This window comes from Nanorana parkeri, unplaced genomic scaffold (assembly GCF_000935625.1).
Source record: "Nanorana parkeri isolate BGI_ZX_2015 unplaced genomic scaffold, ASM93562v1 scaffold239, whole genome shotgun sequence".
Classification (NCBI taxonomy): domain Eukaryota; kingdom Metazoa; phylum Chordata; class Amphibia; order Anura; family Dicroglossidae; genus Nanorana; species Nanorana parkeri.
This window is the reverse complement of record NW_017306507.1, coordinates 645106-657914: the sequence shown is the minus strand read 5'-3', so window position 1 is coordinate 657914 and position 12809 is coordinate 645106. Positions and strand designations below refer to the sequence as shown.

General features: G+C 37.8%; 1 protein-coding gene across 5 annotated transcripts in view; it reads right to left on the bottom strand.

Annotated features, from left to right (window-relative positions):
* NFIB (nuclear factor I B) overlaps window positions 1-12809 on the bottom strand; it is a 194071-nt gene that overhangs the window by 87770 nt on the left and 93492 nt on the right. For all 5 annotated transcript variants that reach the window (XM_018556487.1, XM_018556489.1, XM_018556490.1 and 2 more), the window contains exons 3-4: window positions 11146-11199; window positions 3835-3903 (exon numbers count right to left, since the gene is read on the bottom strand). In XM_018556487.1, the coding sequence (XP_018411989.1) occupies window positions 3835-3903; window positions 11146-11199 (123 nt within the window). The remainder of the gene's footprint in view (window positions 1-3834; window positions 3904-11145; window positions 11200-12809) is intronic.

Here is a 12809-nt window from a genome sequence, read left to right as displayed (position 1 = left end):
AAAAGTAAACAGTTGGTTCTTGACCTAAATATAACAAGCTTTAAATACGTCAGCTGGCTATAATTATTATTCACTTTATAAAACTAATTCTGGTATATATTCCTTTTAATCAAAATTCAGCAGCTTACCTTATGGGCATGGACATGGCTTTAGAATTTGATTCTAGGGTCCCCAGATTGACAACAGCAAAACTCTGATACTATAGGTCCCTACTTTAAAAAGACTGTTCACCACTAATCAAAGGTACATGTTGCTTGCTGTACATTCCGTAAAATGTGTACTTTATTCAGGATATCTGGAACTATGTGATTGAATTCCACCCTATCTAAAACATACTGGTGCCCTGTACAGCTAGTGTCATCAGAGTCCTTGGAAAGAACAGCCAAATCACTTCTTCTTTGTTTAAAAAATGATGGTGGCCCTAATTTATGCAAAGTGCAATTATTTCCCGATGAATCATTAATTGGATGTGAAAGCTGGCTCCTTTTCACTCAGGGAACAATGTTTCCAAGCTACAGTATGTACTGCATGAGGGACATCAATCAGTGCTGCCGGGTCAAATCTCTGGGCCCCACTAAACTCACTACACGCAGATAGTCTTTTCAATTAGCCCTGCTGGAAAGAGAGATGTTGATGACAGAGGTGGATTCTTTGCATATTTGGATGAGCAGCAGAGTGTTTTCTCATATATCTTTTTGAGAGATGCCTATTAAAAGCTGCCCTTATACCTGGGAGAAGAACACAGCTGCCAGCTCAAATGGCTTAATATCCACAAACTATTTTAATCCCCTATTTAATAGGGACCAAGAGTAAACAAGGTCCCTGGAGAAATGCATAGTGTGAATAAGGCTTTTCATGTGTGCTACAAACAAGCCGAAGCACCGGTGTTGAGTACTTCAAGCATGGCATGCCATGTGGGAGTGATAGCTGACTATTACAGACTGGTAAAGCACACCATGGTCTCTTGTGGTTTGAGGTAAACTAGAGGTTAAACAAATGCTAGATGAAAGAAGCCTGCCTCAACCACAAACCAGATTCTATTATTAGATAAGTTACACGTGCAAATGCCACAATGAGCAGGGTGTTATGATCTTGTACCCCTTCATTACAAACCTGCAGCCATAAAGGCCCTGAATCAGGGCATATATTTTTCAGCATATCATATCTGCATGCTTCTTCTGCATGTATCAATATTACTGCAATAAGCCACATATTATCAAATCTACTGAGAAGATGAGCTGTGAAATATATACTATACGTCATATTTAAATATTACAAGGCATGTGCATATAAAAGTGGTGAAAAAGACAACAGAAATACAATCTGATTGTGAAGAATTAAAAGTGATAGGATCCACCTTCTTCTTGCGATGTTAACATGCAAGCACTGTTTTGTGTATAGCACGATTTTGATACCATTTCTCAAGAAGTCTTGAGCACTTTGAGTGATAAATGAGGTGAAAGCCTATTTCACATTCCAGAATTTCACATAAGGGCTGGTGATGGGGAGACCATGAAATTAATGGGACTTCATCCTGGTTTTTAAATTACTTTTAATTTAATTTGTTCATCATGATCTATAGGAGCATTATCATTCTGGAATAAGGAGACATAATGCACGAACAGTGTTTGCACCACAGGGCTGCACCTGGTTCTGTTAAATGGCCTCCTGTTCCTTGGATATTATACCACCATGTGGAGCAATCCTTAGACCTAATTACTCCCTTGAGATGGTTCCCCAACCGCTGTAGATCCCCCACCAAGTTTATTAGCTGACAACAGACATGGTGCGTTGAAGGCACCATTTGGTATTCTCCAAACCTATGCCTGTCCAGGTGTAGAAAACATTGTTTTGTGTAAGAGATGACTCATTAGTTCATATTCATTCTATTGTTCACAGGAACAGGTTTTGTTCTCTTTATACCATGTTTTAGCTGTCTCGGTGTTGGCCTTAGATACACATGACATTATTTACAGCTAGGTAACAAAGGTGGTTATTTAATTTTATGCTGCCTTTACTTTTGTGGCAATTTCAAAGTTTTTTTGACTACTGCACCTGCAGCTTGGGCACCAGCTATATGGATTTTTTTTAAACCCTGTTAGATGCTCATATGACTTCCAACACTCACATATCATTGTGCTAGTATAAATACCTCTTTTTATAACTAATATAGACTGCTCCTTTGAAATCAGCCTACAATGATAGCTAACCTGTGCAAAGTTTTACTGTTCACTAAATGGGTCTGTAAAGAGAGAAAAGGTAATGCTTCTTAAGACCAACTCCCGTCAAAACTTGTGAGATTGCCCTTGAACAAGTAAACAGATCAGTAAATTTGACGCTTTTTGTGGCACACATTTACAGCATGCATACGCTAGGTCTGTGACTAAAAAGTATTAATGACAGACAGCAGCATTTTCAGCCAACCAACTAGCATTTTCAGAAGCGACCAGCTGCAATAGTAGCCCCTGCACTTCTCTAAAGTCCTGCCTACAGGCAAACACATCAAGATGACTTTGTTTGCCGAGAAAGCTTCATCTGTGCCCTTTGCTTTGTTTCAAGGGTCCAAATTTCTATTACTAAACAAACAGTCATTCTAGTTCTAGCCATCACTTTCCCTTAGAATTTTTAGTCATGGAACAAATTTGCCCCTGCCCACGTCCATCCTACATTCTCGTTTTCCCCAGTTATACTCTAACCATGGCTACTTTCCTCATGTAATTAGACACAAGCATATCAAACCAGAATCATACAAAAATAGCTTACTGTGTCTTTTGACATAAGTCTCATGAACATATACAGCCTAAGGCAAGTGCCATGGATTGAAAAGATTTCCATTATGTTATTGTGTTTTTTTTTCTTAAAAAAATAGCTAGCAGTTTACATAACAGACAGCACTTATTATCAATACTGTTAGAAAAGCTGGAATTTGTTTTCACTTTTTAACACCATCATCCTGCCGTGAAAAGGATGTATGTCATCTTCACTTTCCACTATGATAGCAGGAAGGAAATGTTTTATAAATCAGTGCATTTTATGGGATGCGCGACATTGCCCTTTTAGACCTTACATGAGGGTAAAGAAATGTTGTAGCTCTTTCAGCATTAGTTTTCGAGTTCCCTAGGAAGACGATGAACAGAAAAATGTGTGTCCAGTTGACAATGTATGAAAAAACACTATAAAGATTAAAAAACTATTAAGAATGTTTGTTTTTGTAAAGAATCATGCAGCTAATGATACTGTCCTGCTTACACCAGGCTTTCTGCTTTAAACCTACTGAAGAATCTGTGGGGACAACCACTGGTAACAGCAAACAATGATGGCTGACACAAAGCTGAGCAACTATAATATAAATAAAATGCAAAACATCTTGTATTCAATCCAAAAATAGGAGGCAGGATTCTGGTCAAGGGCAAAGGTTAGAACCTCTGTCATGTTTTCATTGTTGTGTCCCCATTGGGGCCATTTTGCCCCACCAATTGCATGGGAAGTGAGCAAAATCTAACAGGGACACAGACAGAGTAGTAATTGAGTAGGGGTGGGTTAGAAGCTCTGTTAGCTTTGTGTTGATGTCTTTATTACCATTGGGTTGATTTCTACTCACTTCCTGTCTCAGTGACTGCACAGGAAGTTGGAGGAAATCTCCCCAAAGGGAAGGCCCACAATAAAGCTTTGACTGGTTCTAAACCTTCCCCTTATTATCCAAAACTAGAAAAAAAATATGTTTCTAGAGTTGTTTTTTAATGCTGCTGTATATATTAATCATTCTGAAAGTTGAACATGCTGGAGGTCACCTAGAGAAAAGTCAGGCTTTGGAGAATGCCAATCTTTACTTACTTCTAGACACCCGCACTAGCTCTGAAACATTGAAAACTCCAGACTTTACAAAACTGTCTTCAAGGTATCCTAGAAAAATGAGTAAAAAATGTTATTGCTTTACTGTCTGGAAAATTATCGTTGAAAAAATAACTAATGACGAAACAAGCAGAAATAACATGTCAAAAAGACAATATAGCAGATTTCTGTCTGTCAAAAATTCACACAGGCAAAACAATGGGTGAAACACTGTACAACAGCAGATTTAATTGGGTCTGATATAAAAAGGAAACAAGGAACCAGGTGGTACTTTCATGTTCCAACTTGCATTACATAATCCATCTAGTAGGTTAACACTTTTCTCTTTGGTGTGTATATATATATAACTGCTGAACTCATGCTATGCCCACTGTTCACAGGTACCGAAGTATGAAGAACAAACAAATGCTTTGCTTGTAGGGAATGCTCTATGATCTTTTCAGTGTGCTATAATACTTAAAATGTGATCCTAAATATTTCTACTAAAAGGTGCTGGAAAAAATATTACCCAAAACGCATGTGTACCAAATGCAGCCAACTGTACTGAAAATATTGGATATTGTTTAAATATGTGAACTTTTTCTTATCCCTAGATCAAAAATCTGGGTGTGTGCTCAAGATTCCATGGCTTTATGCAACGGTGTAAATAATAGATTTATGAATAGTATCCAGAACTTCGGGCTAGTTCATTCCAGATGCAGTTGTGATGCAGTCCGTTCAGTTTCACAGCTGCATCAAAATCGCGTCACAATGCTTTCCACTGAGATTTCTGGTGCTCTGTTCACACCAGTGCAGTCAGTTCGGATGCAGTCAGAAAAAAATCCTGCTTGCCACATTTTAGCTGCACCTGAGCGCAACAGAATGCATCAAAACGCGTCAAAATGCACGCAAACACACTGGACTGCACCTGAAAGCCCATTTTAAGCTAAAAAGAAAAAGCATAAAAATTGCGGTAAAAACACGTCAAAGCGCATTACACTGCAGCTGCGCAGACGCACACAGTTCTGATGTAGTTATGGTGTGAACTAGCCCTCACTTGTCAAGTTCTAGCAGCCCGTGAGCAATGCATTCAATACCCTGCAGGTCAAACTATTAATCAAGAGCAGATAAAAGGGCACAAAACTTTACACCCAGTGCAAAGCACTCCTACAACAAAGGTTACAACTGTGCTCATAGCGTGTGACAGCAACAAATCACAAAGACAGGCTACATTGCGCCATCACAGTCATTCCATAGGAACTGGTTTAAAGTAAAGAAAAATAGGTTTGGAGGAAAGCTGGCATAAGAAAAATATGTAGGCTGACATTACTGACCTCCTTCAGAAAAAGCTATTTGCCTGGATGTCTTGTTATACTGATGCTCAATGTGCAACTAAAGCCAAATTTGTTTAGTTTTTTCAGATAAAGTGGAGGAGGATTAGAACACCTGTCAGGTGTTTAATTGTTGTATCTCCATTAGGGAAGTCCCCCCTCTTTATTTCTTGTTGTGATCATCACCCCCCCCCTCCCAAATTGTGGATTGTCACCAGAACAGGAATAGATGGGAAATCTTCCCATGGTTCTGTTGACCTTGATAACCACCAGGGATTTTCCTCAATTTAGAGGGATTCCCTCTCACTTCCTGTTATGACTATGGGACAGAATGTGAAGGAAAATCTCCCCAATGGGACAGAGATGGCAAAATAGCTGACAGACATTATAACCCTCCCTTATCCAAAACTAAAAAAAAATTGTTGGCATAATTTCTACTTTAAGTTTTAATGATTTATGAGTCACCGATCTGGAACCAGCATAGATTTCTGACTTTTCTCTCTAATTCATGTTTCAAACTTGTTCTTTATATATTAAAGGCAGAGATAGCCAGATAACTAATATTTTAAAAAGAAGGACATCAATGGCAGCTGCCATAGTTTTGCCATGACAGGTGTAGTTCAAAGTCGGGCTGGACAATTCCCAGGCCTCATGGCGACTGACATTTTTTTCTGGCGACTAGATAATTGAGAGATATTGCTGGTGGTATGGCAGGAGGTGCAATGCCAGGGCTATTGTTAAGGTTTTGCTGTTTTTATGATGCCAACACACAGTCTGTTTCCTGTAATGTGATCTTTATTTCATGTACTGTCATTTTGACAGATGATGATGTCGGTGTGTCATGTGACCTTGTTACAGCAGCTGATGTCATTCAAAATGTGATGTCATTGTTGTGCTATCCATTAGCATTACACCAGTTGACAGTGTTAAACTGTGAAAATTTGGAAATTAATTTACTTGTTGGGTAAGTAAATATTTTTCTTTTCTTTTAAATTGAAGTTGATTGCAAATGTTTATCTAATTGAGAGAGAATCGCACAACCCTTGGATCTAGTAAAGGACTGTGTGGCTACAAATCAACATTCATGTTTACTGCCCAATGATACCCTCACCCAAAAGACACGGCTGTCTGATATTTAAAATTGATTTGATTAACATGATGTCATAATTGAGTCCTGGTCGTCTGACTGTGTAATTCCACAAGGCCGATGGTTGTCAACTTACATGGGACTCAGTTTCTCCAAGGAGCCATACTTATTATTAAGTATATGTAATGCTGGAAGAGGCAGTCAGAGACTGCATACGTGCTAGAGAAAATGGTCATAGACTGCAGTTGTACTATAGCAGACGATAAGAGACTGCAGACGTACTAGGTGGGACAGACTAATGAGGACATACCCATGGGGAAATGCCCTTGCCCAAATGCTGTCAGCTCCAGGACCATGGCTTGCCTGCCTGGTGAAAGACAGGCACAGCTATCACAATGCAGACAAGCCACTGGAAGATTTGGCACTTTCTGTTCTCCTGATAAAGTAATAGTCTGTTCAGTATTTTTATTGCTAATTTTATTTGTTAAAATAAAGTCTGTTAAAAATTAACAGAACAAAAGTTTTCCTTTTCAACAGTTGCCTAACTTAGTATCTTTCAGCTACCTATATAGACATTTGCAGGTTGCATAGTGCAGGCTCCTAAATTTTTAAAGCTAGCTTCTAGCTATCTTCTTGATAAAATTTGTCCAGGCTTCGTTTAAAGTCCTATAAACAATAAAATCATATTTTTCGATCTCTGTTCACTGCACATGCTATGCACTTTGCATTTATGATGTAATACTGTTAAGACAAAAGTGTAAAAATAATATTGTGACGTTTTAGAGTTAGAAAAATAGAGCTCAAAATGTTTTTGAAATATCAAGGAATGGTTTATGTTATAGGTAATCTTGCAAATATTAACATAAAGTATGAAATTCACCACTTTATAACAATGAGTCAGGCAAGGGGTCTCAGGGTTTTGAGGGCACTCAGATAACAGTGATTTTAAACAGCAAACATCATGTTTCATTACTAACAAGGCAGCTAGCGGCCAGTCTTTTCTGATGTACCCACATCAAAAGCCTATTTATGTCCTTTTATTAAAATGTCCCTGTTAGCTAGGATAATTGTAGGTATATATGAGAAATGTTATGGAAAATATAGGCCTCGAGGAAAATCTATATTAAAAATAGTGTCGGAAAATGAATGACACCCTTTCTAAATAGCTTTACCTTTTAACCATTAATATATAAAATTATTATTATCTATTATTAAATTTAAAATATGAGGGTATGAGTACAGGTTCTGGTTCTAATAGATCAGGTTGCATCAACATATCATTTAGGTAAGTCTTTCAAGAATAATTCCTACCCAGCCCAGGCCAGTGTAGTAAATACTTTATTTGCATTTAGACTGTCTGCAGACCAGGAGAACAACAAAGAACATGTATATCCTACATACCTGTCCGAGTTAATGTTAGGAACCATAAGCGATGATTCCTATACTGCACTGCACTCCTCTAATCACCAGACCAATAGATCACAAACTGCCAAAAGAAGGTAGCCCTGCAAAATTTAAATGAGCCCTGTCCATTTTATGAGATTCCAGCCAACTAGTTGTGGAAAGCAGAATGCAGATCTAGAACCGGGATGACTTTCTTTTTTTCAGCCCTGGTCTGCAGATGTGTTGCTCTGTACATTGCAAAGTGCTAATTGTACACAGACTAAATTCCAAATAGAGTTACATTTACACTGCCCTGGGCCTGAGATAGTTATCAAAGCACAGTTAAAGAAAATCAAAGGTAAAAGGTCAAATTTCCATAGTGGCTTGCTGTCACTGGTTATAGCAAAAGTGCTAATGTGTTTTAGAACTAAATGTTTTCTAATTAGGGGCATAAATAATGGCCAAGATGTAAAGTCAACAACAAATTGGCTAGGTAAATGGTCCAAGCAGGACAAGGAAATGCTGGCCACAGTATACTAAAATGAGAAGTTACAGTTTTCCTGGGCAGACGGATCTAAACGGACGGGCGTCTGTTTACATCCTTTAATCCCCACACACTAATATGGGTCTGGTCACACCGGTGACATCCGTTCCAATCCGGAGGCGATGCGTGCAGGGATCCTCTCCTGATTGGACAGTGTGAAAGGAGCTGCAGATTTTTAGTACAAATTAAAAACAAGTAACTACTGTATTAAAATAAAGCTAGAATCCCACTTGTTAAGGGATATGCAGATCATTTTTTCTTGAGACTTTTCTGATAGTTACAGCCTTCTGGGGCTAATTACTGCTATACTTAGTAAAACGGAAGGCCCTCAGTCTTGCAATTTTTTTGTTTGTACAAATGCTCCATTTGATTAATAATGGGATCTGTCTTTCAGAAGCCACATCTGTGTCTTAACATTGAAGCAAACTATTACTTTCTACAAAATGCAAAAATAAAACATACTGCATATTTATTTTGAAAAAGTACTGGAAAAAAAACATTGTTTAATGAGAAAAAAAAAGTGAACTCAAACTTCACAGATTAAATAGCATGAAAGAAAATGACCATAAAAACCACAAGAAGCTTGTAAAGGTCTACGCTAACAAATATGTATGACTGAGAAAGGGAACTTGAAGCAATGTGGTTTAGAATGCATAGCCGTTTAAGTTCTTTCCTCAATTCCGGCTTCCCGCATTTGAAGTGGTGAGGTCGTTTATTACAAAACACTAGATCAGTAGACAGCCCATGTTCCCCTTGTCTCTTTCACTCACACCCACACTTCTTCATCCACTATGTAAACATATTTCCAGACAACTTTTAAACAGTAAGCCATTTAGACCTACTGCTTCTGATGGACTGTTCAAACTTTTTGGTGTTGTTTGGAAAACGTAGGTAAATAAATAAGGCATGAGATAAGTGATTTTTTTTTTATAATAAACACACAGTGCTTTTTATCTGCAATGGAAACACAAAAATGTAAAACAAGGGAGCACAGTGATTTTTTTTTTTTTCATACCCGAATAACTGTGTACTTAGTTCTATGAAGCTGCTAGTAAAATCACAGAGAGTAAGCTCAAGAGTATGAATCTCATATTTTATAAAAATTACCTCTCAAGTTTTAAAAGGAAGCTGAAGGATATATTAAAGAAATACACAAAATATAAACCAAGCACTGAAAATCATGGTCCACACTGTCACTAAATAGCACTTCAGCTGCAATAAAGTGAAACTTCCATTTTGGAAAGAGTGGAAAAGGGTTGGAACCTCTGTCATATTTTACTGCTGTCTGGGTCATTTCACTGCTGAAAAAGATTTTCACTTGCTATCTTTCCCCTGTTCTGGTGACTACAGTTTCTGGTACAGAAAGTGACAAGAGGCAAAAATCAATAAAACATGACAGAAGTTTAAATCCTCACCCACATTTTTTTATATCTCTATCTTACTAATACAGGAAATGAGGGAAGTCCTGCCCAATGGGAATTTATTTATTCTTAAAGTGGAGCTGGAGCTCCACTTTAAAACAAGTAGACAATGAAGCATGGATCTCATTTCATATATACTTTTATTGTGGCGCTGCCCTCTTTGTGTGAAGCCCCAGCCTTTTAACCCTTTCAAGCCATCCACATAAGGGTTACAGAGGAACAGAACTGCTTGCAGCTAGCCAACTCAGTAGCCCTTACGGTGCCTGCATTTCCTTCTGACTTAAAAATAACAGCTAGAATCTGATTAGTTGCACAAATGTCTTTTATTTTAAGCAGGACTTTAAGCAGGAAATTGTCCTTCCATGTACCTAATTAATAAGATCCCCTTATTAAGTGTGACTCCACTTTGCTTAAACGGTCCGCTTTAAATTGCCATAAATCGACCTAATAATGGGTGACAGACTTAAAACAAGTATGTAGATAAGAAGTTCTGACTCCACTTTGGCTTTCTGCATTCTTGTTCAAAAGATACTGCAACCAGAGAAAGCCAGGCAATTAGCATTCTTAGAAGGAGGTCAGCAATGGTAGCCTCTATTTCTTTCAGTATAGAATGTCTAACTTCTTTTGCTCTGACATGAGCTAATATTAACTATTTTTTTTTTCTTTTCTTTTTTTTTTTACCAGAAATGACTCTCCTAAGATAGTACACTACTACATTACAAATAAGAAAGCAATGCACAGTATAATTAGATTGATGAACTAATAACCACAATTTAGGGTAACAAGACATGACCTGAAATTGATCAGACCAATAGTATTTTGTGTTAACTAGACTATAGGACTGATTTCTCAAGTCTGAAGTTGATCTGTGGCCAGGCTACGAACATTCAAGTATTTACATATTTTTAACAAACAGTTAAGTACTGAAGTTGCCCAAGTGTTTCTCTCAGCACCTCAGCTCACCCTATTCTCCCTCTCCACACTAAATCAAAAGCCTTCCCACCTTCTAATTTCTAATGTAAACACAGAGCAGGTGCTCTGGCAGGAGGGAGCAGGGTAAGCTGAGCTGCTGGGAGAATGACTTGAAAAACTGCAGTGCTTCTTTGAGGGTGAATTGCATCATAGTACCTGCAACTACAGAGGTCTGTGAGGAATTGTTTTAAAGATTATCTACTGATTGTGAAGAACATGTCAATACTTAAATGTATATAGTCTGGCCAAAGGTTCACTTTATATAATCTTTCTGTAATAATAACCTATATGCATCACATAAAGGTAAAAATTGGGCAAAGCATTATGGGTTTTAGTTAAAAGCTCAACTTCTCAACCTTAGCAGTAGAAACTCCTTGAGATTAGCTGAATCTTAATGAAGTTGTGGTTAAAGTACCGGTTACAATGAAAGAAGTAACATAATCACTGCTTGTCCCAATTATACCCATTGCCCATGCAAAGCAGATTGCTGACCAATTATACACGTTGAAGGTATCACAGTACCACTTTTGTTCACAGGCATTGTTAGAATGTAAATTTTCCATGGGCGATATTTACCTGGTGGATTCTTGGCAGGATCATTGTGGCTTGGGCTTCCTGATTGTCCAGGATCTGCAAAGAAATAAAAAAAAAAAAAAGGTAAATGTTTTGTGTTACATCAACATCACTTTTTTTTAACTCTCTTCCTAGAATGTTAATGAAATGTCGAAAGTAAAAGAACAGATGCAATTTCCCTTGTTTCGCTAGACAAATGTGTGGAGTAGATTTCTAGGTATAGATGAGTTGATTACATTGTATAAGAAGCTTTGCATAATTAGACTTTCACATTAATTACTTTTTCACATGATACAATACAAACCTTTAATTCAATCTAAAAATGAAGAAGAAAGCAAAAAAGAATGGTAATAGCAGGAGACTGAATATGGCTGTCACTTTATGGGTCTATTTTTGGAAGTTTGTAGCAGCAACAGGGGCGAGTCGCCACAAACAGTCTGTAAGAAGAATGCCACTGAAGTTTTTGAATAATGTATTAGAATTTCACTAAAACAGCTTCCAGAGCCAATAAAACGTAATTAAATCTTTAAATGAATGAGCAATTAACACACCTGCATGACAATGTTTTAGAAGCTTATCAAAAAAGATAACCAAGTTAAAGTTCAGATTCCTGGAGAGGCGTTTTCCAACAAACAGCCTACTTCCTGTCAAGTAAAGTCATTGGAGGAAAGCAAGTCTAATTTATAAACCATCAGATGAAAAAATAGTTAGATTTTAAATTGTGAATTTACAGTTTAAATCTGGATGTCCCATATGCACAGTATGGGACCATACTTAGGAGGACAGATTTATAAATAAGGCTCAAGAGTGGGGTTTCTACAAAACATTCTCCAGTCCAAAATATCCTACAGGATAATATAAAGCTTTGGTTGAACAACATATGGAAATATAATGTGAAATAGCTTTGATATGAAAAATATATAACAGGAAATATGCTAGGGTTACTAGCTTTTAACAAATTATTTCAAATCAAGCTTTAATTGCTCGAGACATACACAATAGATCAATGAGAATAAATACTATGCAAAGCAAACTGATGATGAACCCATGGGATGATGAGGAAATGTATTTCAAACGTGGGAAAAGGAAGGGACACCTTCTTATAAAAATAAGCAAATAGTGCTGCAACCCTCGTTATCACTTGTACAGTTATGGGATATAGCTGACATGTTAATCTATGACTAATACTATACCCTGCATACAAGGTTAAACTGATGTGTATACAATTGTTAAGAGCCATGTCAGTTGTAAACTATTGCTTTGGGTTTGAAATGTCATGACATGTGACAATTCAGAGCTAAATCGGGGGTTTATGATACATGCTGGAAAGTTTCTTCGTTCCCACATCAGATTTTTGGAAGTATGGAACTCATTTTAGGTGGGCTGACCACAAGAAACCAATAAAAGCAAGTGTTGAGAAACATACAAGAAACTACACTTGTATGCCACATTGCTAAGTATTGGGAAGAAATAGAGTGCTAGATGTTTGATGATAGACTTAGGGGTCTATTCACGAAGCTGCCGAAGGATCTTAGTCCGTACAGCTCCCGATCATGGCCGAGCGGCTCAGCCGAGCCGAACGCATATGCATCGGCTCGGCTGAGCCGTGCTGAAAGCCGAAGCTGGCCAGGCAGTCGGCCGACAGCCTGCTTCTGACAGCTGGGCGG